The sequence below is a fragment of the Seriola dumerili genome, unplaced genomic scaffold (assembly GCF_002260705.1).
Source record: "Seriola dumerili isolate Sdu_G_001 unplaced genomic scaffold, Sdu_1.0 BDQW01000291.1, whole genome shotgun sequence".
Taxonomy (NCBI): domain Eukaryota; kingdom Metazoa; phylum Chordata; class Actinopteri; order Carangiformes; family Carangidae; genus Seriola; species Seriola dumerili.
The window spans coordinates 4,089,769-4,105,670 of NW_019174546.1; the positions used below are offsets into that span (position 1 = coordinate 4,089,769).

The 15,902-nt window shown below is 40.6% G+C and overlaps 2 protein-coding genes across 2 annotated transcripts in view; one reads left to right on the forward strand and one right to left on the reverse strand.

Annotated features, from left to right (window-relative positions):
* The window catches only part of tcea1 (transcription elongation factor A1), a 9,903-nt gene extending 8,809 nt beyond the window's left edge, over window positions 1–1,094 (reverse strand). The window contains exon 1 of the mRNA XM_022757984.1: window positions 900–1,094. Within this exon, the coding sequence (XP_022613705.1) occupies window positions 900–974 (75 nt within the window). The 5' untranslated portion in view covers window positions 975–1,094. The remainder of the gene's footprint in view (window positions 1–899) is intronic.
* Window positions 1,095–5,296: 4,202 nt separating this feature from the next.
* On the forward strand, window positions 5,297–15,671 carry LOC111231211 (oxygen-regulated protein 1-like). Its single transcript, XM_022758250.1, has 6 exons — window positions 5,297–5,959; window positions 8,014–8,177; window positions 8,926–12,832; window positions 13,238–13,657; window positions 13,769–14,027; window positions 14,250–15,671. Exons 1-6 carry the CDS (start codon window positions 5,297–5,299, stop codon window positions 15,596–15,598), a joined length of 6,762 nt encoding a protein of 2,253 aa, XP_022613971.1. The 3' UTR covers window positions 15,599–15,671.
* Window positions 15,672–15,902: the final 231 nt, after the last annotated feature.

Genomic DNA, 15,902 nt, shown 5'->3' on the forward strand with positions numbered 1-15,902 from the left:
ACATGGCAAACATTGACATGTAGAGGTAAACTAATTACCAGTCGGTTAGTCTGTTTATTCAACTAACAGATATTGTATCTGCAGCAATTTTGATAACTGATTAATCACTTAAACAAAAAATTTAATTGTTTTAAATTCTCAAATATGATTATTTGCATATATATATATATTATATATATATATATATATACACATACATATATAAACTCAGTAACTTTCGGTTTTGACCTGCCTGTCAGACATGCTAAGACATTTAAATATGTCACTTTATGCTTTATGAACTGTAGACGCCACTTTTCATTATGTTCTGCCATTTATGAAAACAAACGACTAATCGAGAAAATAATCGGCAGATGAAATTATAACGAATATAATCGTTAGCTACAGCGCCATTAATGTTTTTACATTAGTTTACCTGTGGTACAGTTAACGTCCAACCTCGTTAACGCACTAGCTGATTAGCCGCTTGCAAAATCCCAAACACAACTTAATCCAAAAAGAAAATGTAATAATTTTATTTTAAAATGTGATATCTAGTAACTTAATTTCAGTTATCTTAAAATGACCGCATCCAACAAAGCTAGCAAGCACTAGTCGGCTGCTATGTGGCTAACTGCTAGCAACACAGAGCTGCCGTTGACATAAACAGACTTGAAAGCTAGCTGTTTGCCGTTAGCCTTACTCATAACTACAGGTATGCTGCCGGTGGCGCTTATTGTTTCAGGTAAGCGTGTAGTTAACAGTCGGAAAAAATACTATAGTGAAATGACGCACTGTTGCAGAACTGGCTAGAGGGTCAATTAGCTATACAGTCGGCAGCTAACCGCATCACAGCCCATTAGCGCCGACGTTAGCCTCACAACGGCTGAGCAGGTAAACATTCTTCTCAGACGTCTCACCCCGTTTTTTTTCTGCGCCATTTTATCCATCTTCTTCGCAATTCTGATAATGTCCTCTTCCTCCTTTTTGCCCATGTTGACTGATCTAACGGGATCCAAAAACTTGGAGTGAGTGGGGAAAGACAGTTGGCGACAAAGACCACGCCACTGAAGAGAAAGCGGCGGAGGCGTCTACTAGGCGGACCGGGACCGCACAGAGACCCGCCGCTGTGTAGCAGACCTGGACAGTTGATGCACGATGGATTCAGGGGGAGTTAATCGAGACGAAACCCAAGATTCCTCTGGAAGCTGTCAGAGCAGTAAGAGCTCGTCACTCAGCGCTGTAATCAGAAATGGGGATGCATTTTTTTTAATAAACATCTGGATATACATGTTTTTTCAACTTCTGAAAAAAATCTGTCCTCCTGTTACCGAAACAAAGCCTGCATTTTGGCAATATCGCTACCTATCGTTAGATAGCGCCAAAGTGCCACCTGCATCTCTGCTCGGGGTCAACAATGGACAATGTTTCTGGAAAACCTTTAAAACCATTCAACTTCACAAATAAATAGGCTACATTTGCGTCTCCTCGTGTTTCCCCATTAACAGTTAACCTCAGAAAGTTTTAGTGGTTATGGTCCAGAACTTAAACGATTTGTTGATTGATATGTAAATCCACCGACTGAAAATTAAATGGAAAGAATTTTCATAATCGATTAATCGTTTAACTCATTTTAAGGCTAATATACAAAAATATTCACTGATCCCAATTTCTCCGATGTGATCGTTTGTTTTAATGGTATGGTATTCTTTACCACCCACTCTCACCTGTAGAGCTGAAATGATAAGTCAATTAATCCATTAGCCTAATTGATTGACAAATTAATCAGCAACTATTCTGATAACCAATTAATTATTTTAGTCAATTTTTTTAAGCAAAAATGAAAAAAAGTCACTGATTTCAGCCTCTCAAATGTAAATATTTATATATTTATTATGATAGTAAACTTAATTTCTTTTTGGTTTTTTTTGGACTGTTCTTCGAACAAAACTAGCAATCTGAAGACAAAATTTAGGCCCTGGGAAATTGTGATGGTCTGAAAAATAATGAGAATGAGATGATGATTGTCACAACCACAACTGCTCTAGAACACTCACCTCAGTGATTCCCAACCTGGTGGTCTAGACCCCCTAAAAGAGTGACAAGATACATCTGCGGGATCACAATTAGCATTCAGCAATAATTAACAGAATACAGAAACTAAAAAAACATCAATGTCACTCAAAATCAATATATTTTTTCCAACATTCCTCCTTGTTTTTGCTGGAACATTCATAGTGTCAGTACTGGTTTGGGACTGATGACATACATGTGTAAAAAGATTAGTTTTGCTATTAATGTATTATTCATTGTCAATACTATGAATAACTTTAACTCTGGCTTTTGATGAAGGCATGGCTGTGGTGCAGATCAAACCTGTGACCTTTGTGTAACAGGATCTAGGGCATGATGATGGTACACTGTTGATCTCATACTGCATTTCTGTGGCACTGATTGACTCGCTAATTTGGATCTTGCTAATCCAAACAGATCAGCATGTGACATTACCACCTAGTGACTGAAGGTTAGGCAATCACTGAAAATGACTTGAATTATTTAACAGAGAAAAACATGTACTATGTTGTTAATTGCACTACATTAAATATGTACAGGTAATAATACAGGTCAAGTACTCCACTAAAATTCATATTATTTTTCAGTTTATCAAAACTGGTGGCAGAATTATTAAAAAAGCATTTATTTTATGTTCACACACACTGAAAAAATAATGTAATGGAACATTGTCTCAGTTGGACTCTGTGTGACCTACATAGGCCCTTCCTTCAATCCCCCACCAGCCAGTGTCCATCTTGCAGGACACTGCGCGTGCTAGTAGGAGGTATTAGCAGCTTTTACGCAGTCAGGGGCAGTTGGTAATTGGCACACTGTCTGGTAACTGCAGTGTAGTGACAGAGCTCTCATCCCCTCAAGCAATTGGATCATTAGCCACTGTTAGAAGACTGATATTCCAGTCTTAGTCTACTTCACTGTTCAAACTTTTGGATATTCTGTGTTAGCTGTCCAAGTTTGGATGCAACGCTGCAGAGAATCCAAAATTATGATTATATTTATTATTTATTACACGCATCAAGAAATTCAACAAGCAAAAAATACTGATACATTGTCTGTCCTGAAATCTGATGGTGGATTTCAAATACCTGCTGTGAGGTAAAAGTGCTCTCTAAAGACCTTATTCTGCTTCATGCTGTCAGCAAGTGCGCAAAATCTTTAACCTAATCCCTATTAGGACAAGACTTCTCAAATCTGATTATGCAGGCTGCTTGCAAATTAGAAATAGTCCAAGCCACCTGTGGTATCTGTTTGGAGCAGTAATGATTCACTAATGGGAAATGTATGGCAGATGAGGCAGAACACTTGTTTATTTTTAGTGAGATTTCCAACAATGTACATAAGCCATGATACAAATATATCAGTTGAACAAATAAATTATAGTCCCACTCCTTTAGGAAAACATCATGCCACCATTTTTTTTAAATTTCAGATTGAAAAAAGTACAAATTTGCAGTCTGATGTGGTGCAGTTCCTCCGTGTTTCCTCTGTTTGTTACCTTATGTTTATATGGTGATTAAGTGTGAGCAAAGATTAAGCAAATTGGCCATGATGTTACATGTCCCAAAATAGCCCTCGGCCGCTGCTGAGAGGCTTTGACCAGTGCTCAGAGGAATAACGGATGCACACTTTCTGTCGTTTTAGCCATTATAATTAAGGTGCAATGTGAGAAATAAGGTAAGCCTTTTTCATTACGTCTAGGTTGACATGTTTGTTTGCCAGTCAGTTATTTTCTTCATTACCTACATGGTGTAGTTAGTTACAGTTAACTACACTAGTTAAATATATTCCAGGTGTGTATGGCCTTTGTCTAAGACTGTGGCTACATCTACTTAGACTTGTTGTTAACAGGAACGTAAGTGGGTAATTATTTTCACTATAATGAAGCAGAATGTGTGATGGTACTGACTAGGTTCTGTCTATGGTCTCTCTGTAATATGCACATTCTGAAACCACTTTAACAGGCTAAACAATACAGGGACACAAGGTGTTATTTCTTAATGTTGAAATTATGCTCCTTTCTACCATGCTGTATTTAAGCCTATTGATATTATGCCGCTATAATCTCAGCTACACCCATATTACTTACATACATCTACAATTAATTTGCATTATACTTTCCAATATATCATGTAATTTTCACTTAATGTTATGCAGCAGTCTGATTCTAGTCAACTTAATTCCCATGTCACAGTAAATATATGTTGATCACTGTCAAAAGTGTTGTTTTGAGTGTTCCTGTTCTCCATTTTGAGATGATGATGGAAAAATCATGCAGAAACTTTTAGTCAACGTTTTCAAAACAAGACAAATTAGAGACACAACTCCCAGTATAAATAATAGTTTAGGGCCATTTCATTTGATTCAGTGTCAAATTCCATGTTCTATAGTATTTTTTACAAGGACTAGTATATCAGTGTAATTGTGTCATTTGTTCATAATGGCTTTTTGTGCTTTTTGTGCAGAATTGTAGGATAATGATCAATTATTATGATTCAATTAAAACTTATTCAAGAATGTGTAGTTCATGAATTAAAAAAGATTTTATATAATAAAATATACAGGTAAATTCTTAAAGACCAAAAGAGAAAGAGTGTACAGTCTTCACTACTGGATATTTTGTCACTAAATGTTAACAGTTGTTTTAATTACATGCCTGTTCAAGAGGGTACTAAAATCTGACATGTTTTAGTAGTGGATTTAATTTGTTCCACTGTTTATAAGCAGCGTTAAAATTTTGAAAGACTGTACTGTAAGGGATAGCTGGAAATACATCAAAACAGGGGGAAAATGCTTTTCTCTTGGTTGTGCAGAAGAAAAGCCAACTCATTTTCGAGGTCAAAGCCACAACATAATGTTTAAATCCTAATTAAAAATACCCAAGTATTGTCCTTTGAGTGTCTAACACTCAACACCTGCAGGTTTGAAAGGTGGCAGTTTGTAGTTTCTTCAGTGACGGAGGTTAGGGGCTGTGGTCACCTTGAAATAAATCATTTACAATGGATTCTAATGATGAATGATTATAATGGTGAAGTTTTCATAACAGACTACTTCCAGCAGAGCCTCAGACTTTCAAGGAGGAGAGTACATAGAAGCCGTGTAGCCACATTTTGGTGAAATTAACTGTTTCGAACACTCAAAATATACGGATGAACAGTGGAGAAGTATAACTTTGGAAGCAAAACTTATATCTGAACTAACTACTCTCTCCCTCTCTGTACTGTCTTTCTAGCTACCTCTAAACAAAATGAGCAGCACATCCATCCAGGACCCATTTGCCCAGCGACTGTCCTCTGGCAGTGGGCAGACATTACCATCCCGACCCCTACAGTCCATCTCTGATCCCTCAGCTTCTAAGCGAGTATGTTTCTACAAAAGCGGTGACTATAAGTTCAGCGGGCATCGCATGGTCATCAATGCCCGCACCTTCAAGACATTTGATGCTCTACTGGATGCTTTGTCCAAGAAAGTGCCTCTGCCATTTGGAGTGAGGACAATCACCACACCTCGCGGGACCCACCTTGTAAAGGGTCTAGATGACTTACAGGATGGGGGATCTTATGTGTGTTCTGATCGAAAACGGGTGAAGCCTTTAAACCTGGTTGAAGTGAACCGGCGGCAGGTACCATGGAATACCACCAGACCCCTCAGTGCAGGGCGACGAAAGCGTCAGGGGTTCCAGTTTGGTCAGTTTGGCAGAAGGAATGAGGTCAGGCCAGCAAAGGTCACAGAGAGGGCAGCAGTACGGACACCAAAGAGACTTGTGGTCATAAAGAACAGGGATCCCACTGTTAAACGCACAATTGTGTTGCAGAAAAGAACAGCACCAACATTTGACTCTTTGCTGGATTACCTTTCCCAGATCCTACAGTTCCCAGTGCTGAAACTCTACTCTACAGATGGCAGAAGAGTAAGTGTTTGGTAAACTGAAAATGGAAATGACGGTGGATCAATGTTAAAGTTACACCTGAGAATATTATAGGCAGTAGCTGCCTTTGTGGAATGGGCGAAACATTAACTTTATCTAGTTAAAAGTAAAGTCTTTACATTTGCAAATATGTCCTGATAGGAATAACTCAACATTTTGGGAAATATGCTTGTTATTTGTTCTTGCTGAGCGTTAGGTGAAAAGATTAATATCTTATCTATACAGCAGCCAGTTTACTTAGCTTAGCATAAAGCCGGGAAAAGGGTAAATTCCAGAAAGTCACTGCACCTGGCCAAGATATACTCCTGCACACCACCTGCCTCAAAACCACAAATTGTTGTTTTTACTTTGTGGTTTTATATGTATTAAACAGACAAGATATAACATGTTAATTAGTCAGCTTTACCAGTGCTGGTAGGCTGAATTTGTTACCTTCAGGCTTAACCAGGTTAGCTGTTTCCTTTGTTTCCAGTCTTTATGCTAAGCTAAGCTAATTGGCTGCTGGCACTAGCTTCTTGTTTGATGGACAGACATCAAAGTGCTATCAAACCGAATCAGCATTTCACTGTGAAATTGAAAGACTATGTGGGTGGGGTATTAGTCATTATTACTAAATCAAATCCTTCAGATTTGATTTGATCATTCAAAGTTGCTGTGTGAAAAAGCTCAATAGGGAGTTGTAGAGGACACACACCTCCCATGCTTGTGGGTGAAGCTCAGCCACATTCTTTGGAAATGTGAACAGCTTTGCAGACCTTCTAGTATTTTGTTTCGCTAGCTACCCACTAGCTAATGCCCAAGTTGAGTTTTAAATGATGGAACTGGATAAATTTATATAACCACATCACATGTTCACAGTAAGTCATAAATATATTAAAAAAATATTCTTTAACACAGGATTAGAACTTGGAAAATGTATTTTTCATTTCAATTAGTACTATGGTGTGTGAATCCACAGCTCCACAGTTGGTGTCTATACTTTGTATCTCAGGCTACTGAAGGTTAGATTAAGCAAAGGTATGTCTGTGTCACACAAATACGATACACTCTTTAAATGTTAGGCTGAAAAACACTGTAGGAAGACAGACACTTGTGTAGTGTGTAGCATGTACACCATCCCCTCAATCACTTTTTTGAGTTTGACAATTAATTTTTGATCTTGGAAACTGTGTTTGGCAAAACAATTTCAACTCAAGGTCCACTAACTCTCTTGTTCCAGAACTTTCAACTGTATCACATGGTCTTAGTCAGCAGATGGATTTTTCCTTGTTGCCATGCAAATCCAGATGCTCAAATTCTCCATTATTCTAAGGATTTATAGGATTTCTGTTGGCTCAGCAGTTGGCAGTTAGATACCAAATTTTAACTCATCAGCTTTCAAAGATTATAAGAGACTATCAAAATTTTGATGGCATCAAGAAGCATTTGATGGCTGCAGAGGACTGTTAAAACCATGATGATTTGTCAATTTAGTTTTTAGATTTTAGAACCTTTGTTTAGCAGAGATACTACATGTACATGCGCAAAACTACTACACGACTTAAATAAATAAGGGCTGTATTTTCGCTTTAACTGATAAATATCTCAGGGATTAAGAATCAGGACTTTCCCCATGTTATAAGTGTTCCAAGAAGAGCTAAGAGGTGTTATCAAGATCTCTACCCCCTGGTGAGTTATCACTGTGTAATCCCACGTGTCCTGTAGCAACAACAACAAGCTTCCGGTTAAAGGTCATGAGTCCAGAGAACCTTTAAATGCATCATACACTTTTAGCGCTGCCTGTGATCTGTGATGTCTGGACTGTACTATGAGAACATGTGGGATAAAGAAATTGCATCAATAGCAAGTGATATTGCAAAGTGAATGTTGTTTTCATTTCTAAAGGAAGAGCCCAGGAGTGCAGTACTTGTCTTAGAGTGGTTGCATATAAAGTATGTGGCCAATTCAAAGTAACTATTGTAGTGTTTCAAAGTGTTTCAGCTATTTTTTCTTAGACTCTGACCAACATGTCAAATGTGTTTCTCCTCTCCTTTCAGGTTGACGGTCTTGCTGCACTTATCTTGTGTTCTGGAGTTGTTGTGGCAGCTGGCAATGAGCCATTCAGATTAGGAAACTACAGCTTTCACAGAACGGGCCAGATGGCACAGGCCATGTACATGGAAACTATGGAGCCATCCATGCTGCTGCCCAGAGCTCGTAAGTTTCATGCGTATAACTGTAAAGTATGTCATATGCTAGTATTCATGAAAAGATCCAAGGTCTAGGTATTCTTAGGACAGCATTGTGGGTGATGGCAAATGCTAGGAACTGTCAAAACAATGAAAACTTGTCTGTCAAGTTTTCCTTGACAAAACTTGACAGACAGGTACTGTCTGTCAAGTTTAAAGGTTTGTCAAGTTTACAGGTTTTCAGGTTTCAAGGTCAAGGTTTACAGGTTTTCAGATTTACAGTTTACAGGTATTGTACTGTTTAGACACATGTAGTTTGTCTACAGACTTATACATTAAAACACAGAGTCCAATTTGGAGTACAGCAACTTTAAGTAGCAGGTGATCAGTGTGACATAACAGTTACAAGAAACTATCATCTTGTCACTTCATCCAAAGTCAGTTCATCCAAATTGTAAAAATAGATTTACTCATGTATTTCTAGTGGTACCTAGTCACTGAAATAGTTCCACATTTTGCTTTCTTGCCAAGAGTCAGACAAGAAAAAACAAAAGCACCTTCATGTCTGTACACTAAGTATGATATTAGAGCCAGGAAACGATTAGCATAGATTTTATTTACTAAAATGTCAACTATTCCTTTAAATAGTCCTAATGTAAATACTACATGATGCCTTTTATTTCCTAAAACATGTTTTTTCTCTCTCTCTCTGTTTCCCCTTTCTTTCACATAACACCTGTATCCCCCTCCAACCAAAGAGAACAATAAATCTTTCTCAAGTGGAAGAGGCTCAAGAAACTTCTCCTCATCGTCAGAGCGATATATTGTCAACCAGATAAACAAGTCTCGAAATGGCATGAACAGCCAACTGCATCATCACAATGGATCATTTGAAACAGAAGTCAACCAGAGTCACGCATCCTTGGAGACATGTGGAAGTGGGAGGGCAGATGATGAGCAGCAAACGAGCATTGTACCTCAGGATGATGACATTGAAAAGTCTTTCCGTGTAAACCAGGATGGCAGCATGACTGTAGAAATGAAAGTGCGTCTGACCATTAAAGAGGAGGAGATGCTCCACTGGACTACCACACTCAGCCGCTCCAGCCTTAGCAAGAGGACAGTTTGTGCCTCCATTTCTGAGTCGGGAAACAGCTCACCTGACTCAAACAATGCCATTGCCAAAGACTCCTCTAGTATCAGTGAGGATGAAACTAAAGAGGAAAACCACCCAACTGGGGCCGGAAAGGGAGTCGGCTTTAATGACGAGCAAGTGTGTGAGGGCTACACTTCAACAGCTTTGGGAAAAGCAAAAACAAGTTTCAAACGCACCCCTACGCCAGGTCCTCGACACGTTAAGAAGAAGGCGTCTGTTGAGAGTGTGAAGATGGTGACAGAGTCAGGGGTTCAAGAGAGCACCTTGGGACATTATTCGTACATGGAGAGGACGGCTGATGGTGAGACAACTGAGGGATACTGCGTTGTCAGACACAGCAGCAGCAGCAACCGGCCAATCCCAAAGCCTCGGAAAACGGCGTCTGCAGAAGCGAGCAACAAAGGCTCCCACTCCTCCATTAGGTCGTCAGGAGTAGCTGAGGTCCTTCAGTTACAGAATAATGGGATTGAAATTACAGAAACTGTTATGCACATCTATGAGAGTCAAGGCTGCTTCGACAACTATTTAGCAAATGACGAATATAGCACAGATGGTGTACCTTTGCAGGGTTCCACTCCAGCGGCAGATAGCAAACCGTCCACTGAGTCTGGGCTACGCTCATCCAGCAATGATTGTGATATAGATTTTAGCTGTCCTCCTTCTACTGCTGACCCACTACAAAGACAGAGAGAGGAGATGTTATCACTGTCATCAGAGCCAATATCTCCAACACATGAGAAGAATAAAGAGGTGATTAAACCTGATAGGAATAGCAAGAGTTCAACTTCAACAAGCAGCTCAGATAAAAAGCTAAATGAATGCATTATAAGCCCCCCAAAAAAGAGTAAACATTCATCTACTGACAAGCTCAGCAATGCCAGTATGGGAAAAAAGAGTTCGAGTTCATTAGAAAGTGCTAAAAGTGGTCAAAAAGGTAAAAGAAAGGAAAAGAAAGCAGAAAAGTCTCTGTCCAAGAAATCAATTAAAGATGAGAAGACACCCAAGAAGGACTCAGCCTTATTAGGTAGCACTGAAAATGTTAAAAGGACCCCACCTAAGAGACAGACCACGAATAAAGTGACTGCTAAAGACAATGGCCATAATGTAAATACCCCAACTGGAAGGCCTCAATTAAAAAAGAACATGTCAGACATTTTACAACCGAAAAAATCACTTCTGCCAGGCAGAAAGACAGTGAGCAAACCTTCATCCATCACTGAAAACAAAACACCACCACCTAAAACCTCTTTAGAGTTAAGTGAGAGTGTTTCAATGCCTTCCCTGAATCCTACGCCCTCTGACATCCACCAATATGTCGAGAACTGGTTGGAGAAAGTCAGCCAAGACCAGGTGCCATACACGGAGTCGATCCCAGATGAATCAGAACCACAGTCAAAGGTTGTGTTTAAAATAGGTGGTGATTCTGAAACAGATGAAATGAGTGAATGTCAGAATAATTTAAATGAATATTATCCATTGCCTGGTGATGCTATCAAGAAATCTACTTCTTGTTTATCAGTTCCTCTTTACCATGAAGGGCCAGAAACAACTGTGCCGTACAATGAACAGAAAACAAGAGGTTTATGCGTTTCAATGCCAAGTGTCAGAGTGGATTCTGTACATGAGGAGAACACATTGAGGGCACATAAATCTGCAGAGGCCATCGGGCCAAATGAGAGTGAATCAACTTCGTCCAACATCTTAAGTCCCACAGCAAAGTTAAAACCTGTTCTACGGCAACTTTGTTCATCAATTCAGTGCATCAGAAGGCCGTCCGACACCAACGCACCATCCAATCTCGAGAAGTCTACCAGCCTTCCTGATTTCTCAACACAAGTAGCTTCAGTGTTTGGCACGCCGTGCAAAGCATTTCTGTCATTCTTGTCAGTGATGACTCTGAGAGATAGCCTAACGGGCTCTGCGCTGGGAGACAGTAACCAGTCAAGAAGCCCCTCCGAAGCCATGCTAATGATGGAATCCCTGCAGAAAATTTCTGCCATTGATGACGAGGAAGAGCAGAGAGCAAGTCTGACAGATCTGCAAAGCAGAGCATCCTCTCAGTTTAGAGAGCGTTGGAAGGATTTCCAGATTTTGAGGGAGAGGCTTGAAAGTGAACCACTTTCTCCCAAAGTATCAGAAACTGAGTTTGCCCTGGATGTTCTCTCCGATGGAGGTGACGTATTTGAGGATCAGCATCTGGGTATTGATGAGCTACTGGAGGAGCTGAACATGCCGCAAGACCTCAGAGCCGAGATTTCTTCAACAATCCAACAAACTAGAAGTTTTTATCCTGTGGAGGAGAGCACTTTTATAGAAACTGACAGAAACCAGTCCGAATCAGAGGAAGATGTGGAAAAATTTGTTGACGAATGCAATGATGAAACAAAACAATCAACAGATCCTGACGCTACATGCGTAGTTGAGGACATTACTGGAAAAAACAAGGATAATGATGATGGAGATACAGGTGATTTAAATAAAATGCAATCCATGCATTCTGAACAGGTAAAGATGATGGGAGAGTCAGAGCAAGAGGCTGATGAAGTTCAGGAAACAGGCGTTGATGTGAAAGGTTCAGAAATAGATGAGGCCCTGGAGGTCAAAGAAAATGAGACAGAAGAAAACGAAGATGAAGACCAGGTAGAGGAGATTGAAGAAGATAGGGAGGGGGAGAAGGACAGAGAGGATGGAGAAACAAAAGAGATAAACAACGATGGTGAAGAGTTTGAAAATATGGAAGAGGAAAAGGAGGAAGAAAAAGAAGAGGAGGCAGCGAAGGAAGATGATGAGGGGCAGGAAGAATGGGAAGCAGAGACAGGAAGTGGCGGGGAATCTGTTGAGAAAGTAGAGGAAGGGACAGAGGAAGAGATGACAACAGATGAGAAGGATAAATTAGAAGGAGAGAAAGAAGTGGTTAAGGAGACAGAGGAGGGATTAATGAATGAAGAACATCAAGAAGCAAGAGAGGACGACAATGTTGAAGAGACAGATGAGAGAGAGATTGTTCAGGAGACATTGGAGGAAGAGGAGGGGAAGGATGAGGTTGAAGAAGAAGAAGCGGCAGGCGAGGAAGAAAAGGGGGAAGAAGAAGCAGAAGAGGTTGTTGAGGAGACAGATGAAAATATTATCGAAGAGCAGGAGGAAGAAGAGGAGTGGGAGAAGGAAGAAGTGGTTACTGAGAGCAATGTAGGGGAAGAAGTAGATGAGTTTATTGAAGAGGGAAAGGAGGGAGAGGAGGTAGAAAGCCTTGATGAGGCAGAGGAGGAAGAGGAAGTGGATATGGTTACTGAGAATGATGTAGAGGAAGAAGTTGAGGAAACTATTGAAGAGGGAGAGGAGGGAGAAATCATTGATGACGCAGAGGAGAAAGAAGTAGATGTGGTTAATGAGAATGATGTGGAGGAGGAAGTGGAGGAAGATAATGAGGATACGGAGGAGGTAGAAAACATTGTTGATGAGGTGGAGGAGAAAGAAGAAGAAGAAGTGGATGTGGATACTGAGAACGATGTAGAGGAGGAAGTGGAGGAGGATGTTGAGGAGACAGAGGAGGAAGAGGAGGTACAAGACTTCAAAGATGAGATGGAGGAGAGAGAAGAAGAGGACGTGGATGTGGTTATAGAGAACGATGTAGAGGAGGAAGTGGAGGAAGTTATTGAGGAGACAGAGGAGGAAGAAGAGGTAGAAGACTTCAAAGATGAGATGGAGGAGAGAGAAGAAGAGGAAGTGGATGAAGTTATAGAGAACGATGTAGAGGAGGAAGTGGAGGAGGTTATTGAGGAGACAGAGGAGGAAGAGGAGGTAGAAGACTTCAAAGATGAGATGGAGGAGAGAGAAGAAGAGGAAGTGGATGTGGTTATTGAGAACGATGTAGAGGAGGAAGTGGAGGTTATTGAGGAGACAGAGGAGGAAAAGGAGGAAGAAAACATAATTGATAAGGTAGAGGAGAAAGAAGAGGAAGTGGAATTGATTAATGAGAATGATGGAGAGGACGAGGTGGAGGACATTATTGAGGATACAGATGAGGAAGAGGAGGTAAAAAACATTGATGAGGTGGAGGAGAAAGAAAAGGATGAAGTTGATGTGGTTTCTGAGAATGATGTAAAGGAAGAAGTGGAGGAGGCTGTTGAGGAGACAGAGGAGAAAGAGGGGGAAGAAAATAAGGTAGAAGCCTTCAATGGTGAGATGGAGGAGAAAGAAGAAGAGGAAATGGATGTGGTTATTGAGAATGATGTAGAGGAGGAAGTGGAGGATGTTATTGAGGAGACAGAAGAGGAAGCACAGGAGGATGTTATTGAGGAGGAGGAAGAGGAGGAAGAAAACATCATTGATCAAATGGAGGAGGAAGAGGAAGAGGAAGTAGATGTGGTTACTGAGAATGATGTAGAAGAAGACGCAAGGGAAATGATTGAGGAGACAGATGAGGAAGAGGAGCCAGAAAATATAAGGGAAGATTTAGATGTGGAGGAGGAGGAAGAAGAAGAAATGGATGTGGTTATTGAGGAAAGGAATGAGAAAGAGGACATAACTGAGGTGGTTAGTGAGGAAAACGATGAGGAGGAAGAGGAGGATGGTGATGCTGAGGTTATAGATACAGAAGAAAGAATCAGGGTGCTCACAGATAAGGAGGAGGAGGAGGAGGAAGAGGAAGAAGAAACTGACAAGGACACAGAAGAGGAAGAAGAAGGTGATGAAGGGAGCAGAAAAGAGCTTGAGAACGTAGAAGACAGTCAGGAGGAAAAATCTGTTGAAGAGGAAGAAGCAGAAGAGTTGGAGACTGAAGAAAATATGAAAGCAGGGCACACATTAGAAGAAGAGGAGAGGGAAGATAATAATGAAGAAAATGAACTGAATGAAGAATTAGACCAGATGGAAGAACAAGATTCAAACAATGAGATAGAAGAAGATGTAGACAGTTCTGCTGATGATAAGAATTGTAAAAACCTGCTAGAGGAGGCCTCCTATTTGCAGCAGCATTGCAGTAGTCATGACGAAGCAAATGCAGAACTCAACACTGAATCACCAACCAAATATTCCTCTGAGGGGCAGTGTGAGTTTGATAAAGGCAATGGAACGGACACTGCTGATGAACCTGAAACAGACATGGCAGGGGAGCGTCATGAGGAAAGAAGCAACAGCCAACCACATCCAGTGGAAATATCACAGCAATTACTTGACTTTGTTAACTCAGCCCTGCAGTCCTCTTCACTTACATTCACATATGACACTCGGGGGAACATTAGGATAGAGCCAGATAATGCTCGAGTCGTACAAACTAACCAAACTGTTATTCCAAAAACTAGAGAGGATAGTTCATATGGCTTAAAACGTCTCCCGAGCCCGAGCACCTCTGATTTAACTGATTACAGACCAGAAACTTCGGAAAGCGGAGGATATAAAACTCAGGAGTCTGTAGATGTTGTCACAGAGAGTGGAGAAGAGGCTTCAGAGAGACCTTTTCCAGTCTACAGACGGAAGACTCATATCCCTAATGGGAGAACAAATGTGGAGACAGCTATATCCAAAGTGTCTGTTGCAAGTAATTCAGAAGTCTTGCAAAGTTCCAGATTAAAAAGTCCAGACAGTTTCTCTTCCTTTGATTCGGGCACCAAAGCCTCAAGGGAGGATCTGTCTTATTTCAGTGCTACAAGCTCATTAAAGGCAGATGCTGAAGCTGCACCAGAGGCCGCGCAGTGTGTTTCTTTCACCTCAGGAAAGGACACAACTGATGGGGTTTTGATTGATCGAGGAAGGTGGCTACTCAAGGAGAACCACCTCATAAGAAAATCTCCTCCAGTCTCCCTGGGGATGTACGGTAATTTGGATAGCACTTCCATTGATACAGGTCAGGAGAACGATAGCGAGGATTCCCTACCTCATTATAAAACCCAGCACAACCCTCTTGTAGCCATCTCTTCATCAGAGCTTGAGGAGATGGCGAAGCCTCAAACTCCGAAGTGCACCTATTACAACATGCCACATGGGAGTGATTCTGACCCGTTTTTTGACAATTCCAGTATCCAAAGTGGGAAAAAGGATACAAGCAGTGTCAAAGGGAGAGGCTTCAGGGTGTCACCTACTATTGATACCTCCAAAACGTGGTCAAACAAAAATGGTAGTCTGTCATCATTTGCATCAGTTGAGTTTAAAATACCAGACAGGAAAGTGCATCCTGAGGGGGAGTCGTCAGCTGTGACACAGGCAAGAAGGACACCTAGTGGAGGAGGTAGAGCACTGCAAGCACAAGACTCCCTGGATACAATACGTGTGAGGTGTGGACAATACTGTCCAATATTATGAAAGCTGGACATTATATTTCATAGAAATATTTACACAAACATGTCCAGCATGTGCTATTATTCTTGGTTATGATTATTTTGTTGTATGTTTCTAAAATTATCAAATAATCTTACACATAAACCTTTTTGCAGGCCCACCAGACCTACAGACATGTGGTGACTGAGGAGAGTTGTGCCTCTTATTCAAGTTTCAGTATAGTCAAAACTGTACGTTTACAGACTTTAATTTTGTCTTTAAGGTGGTGAATGATGGGATCCACAATCAAAAATTGAATGTAAAAATATCAGCAAGTAAGAACATTTTT

Excerpts from the sequence above, each read along its gene's own strand:
- LOC111231211 (XM_022758250.1), top strand. The coding sequence starts at position 5,297 with ATGAGCAGCACATCCATCCAGGACCCATTTGCCCAGCGACTGTCCTCT. Across the intron at positions 8,178-8,925 it reads CTGCTGCCCAGAGCTCGTAA|TGGAAGAGGCTCAAGAAACT; the intron begins GTTTCATGCGTA and ends ATCTTTCTCAAG. Across the intron at positions 13,658-13,768 it reads AGGAGGAAGAGGAAGAGGAA|GAGGAAGAAGAAGAAATGGA; the intron begins GTAGATGTGGTT and ends GATGTGGAGGAG.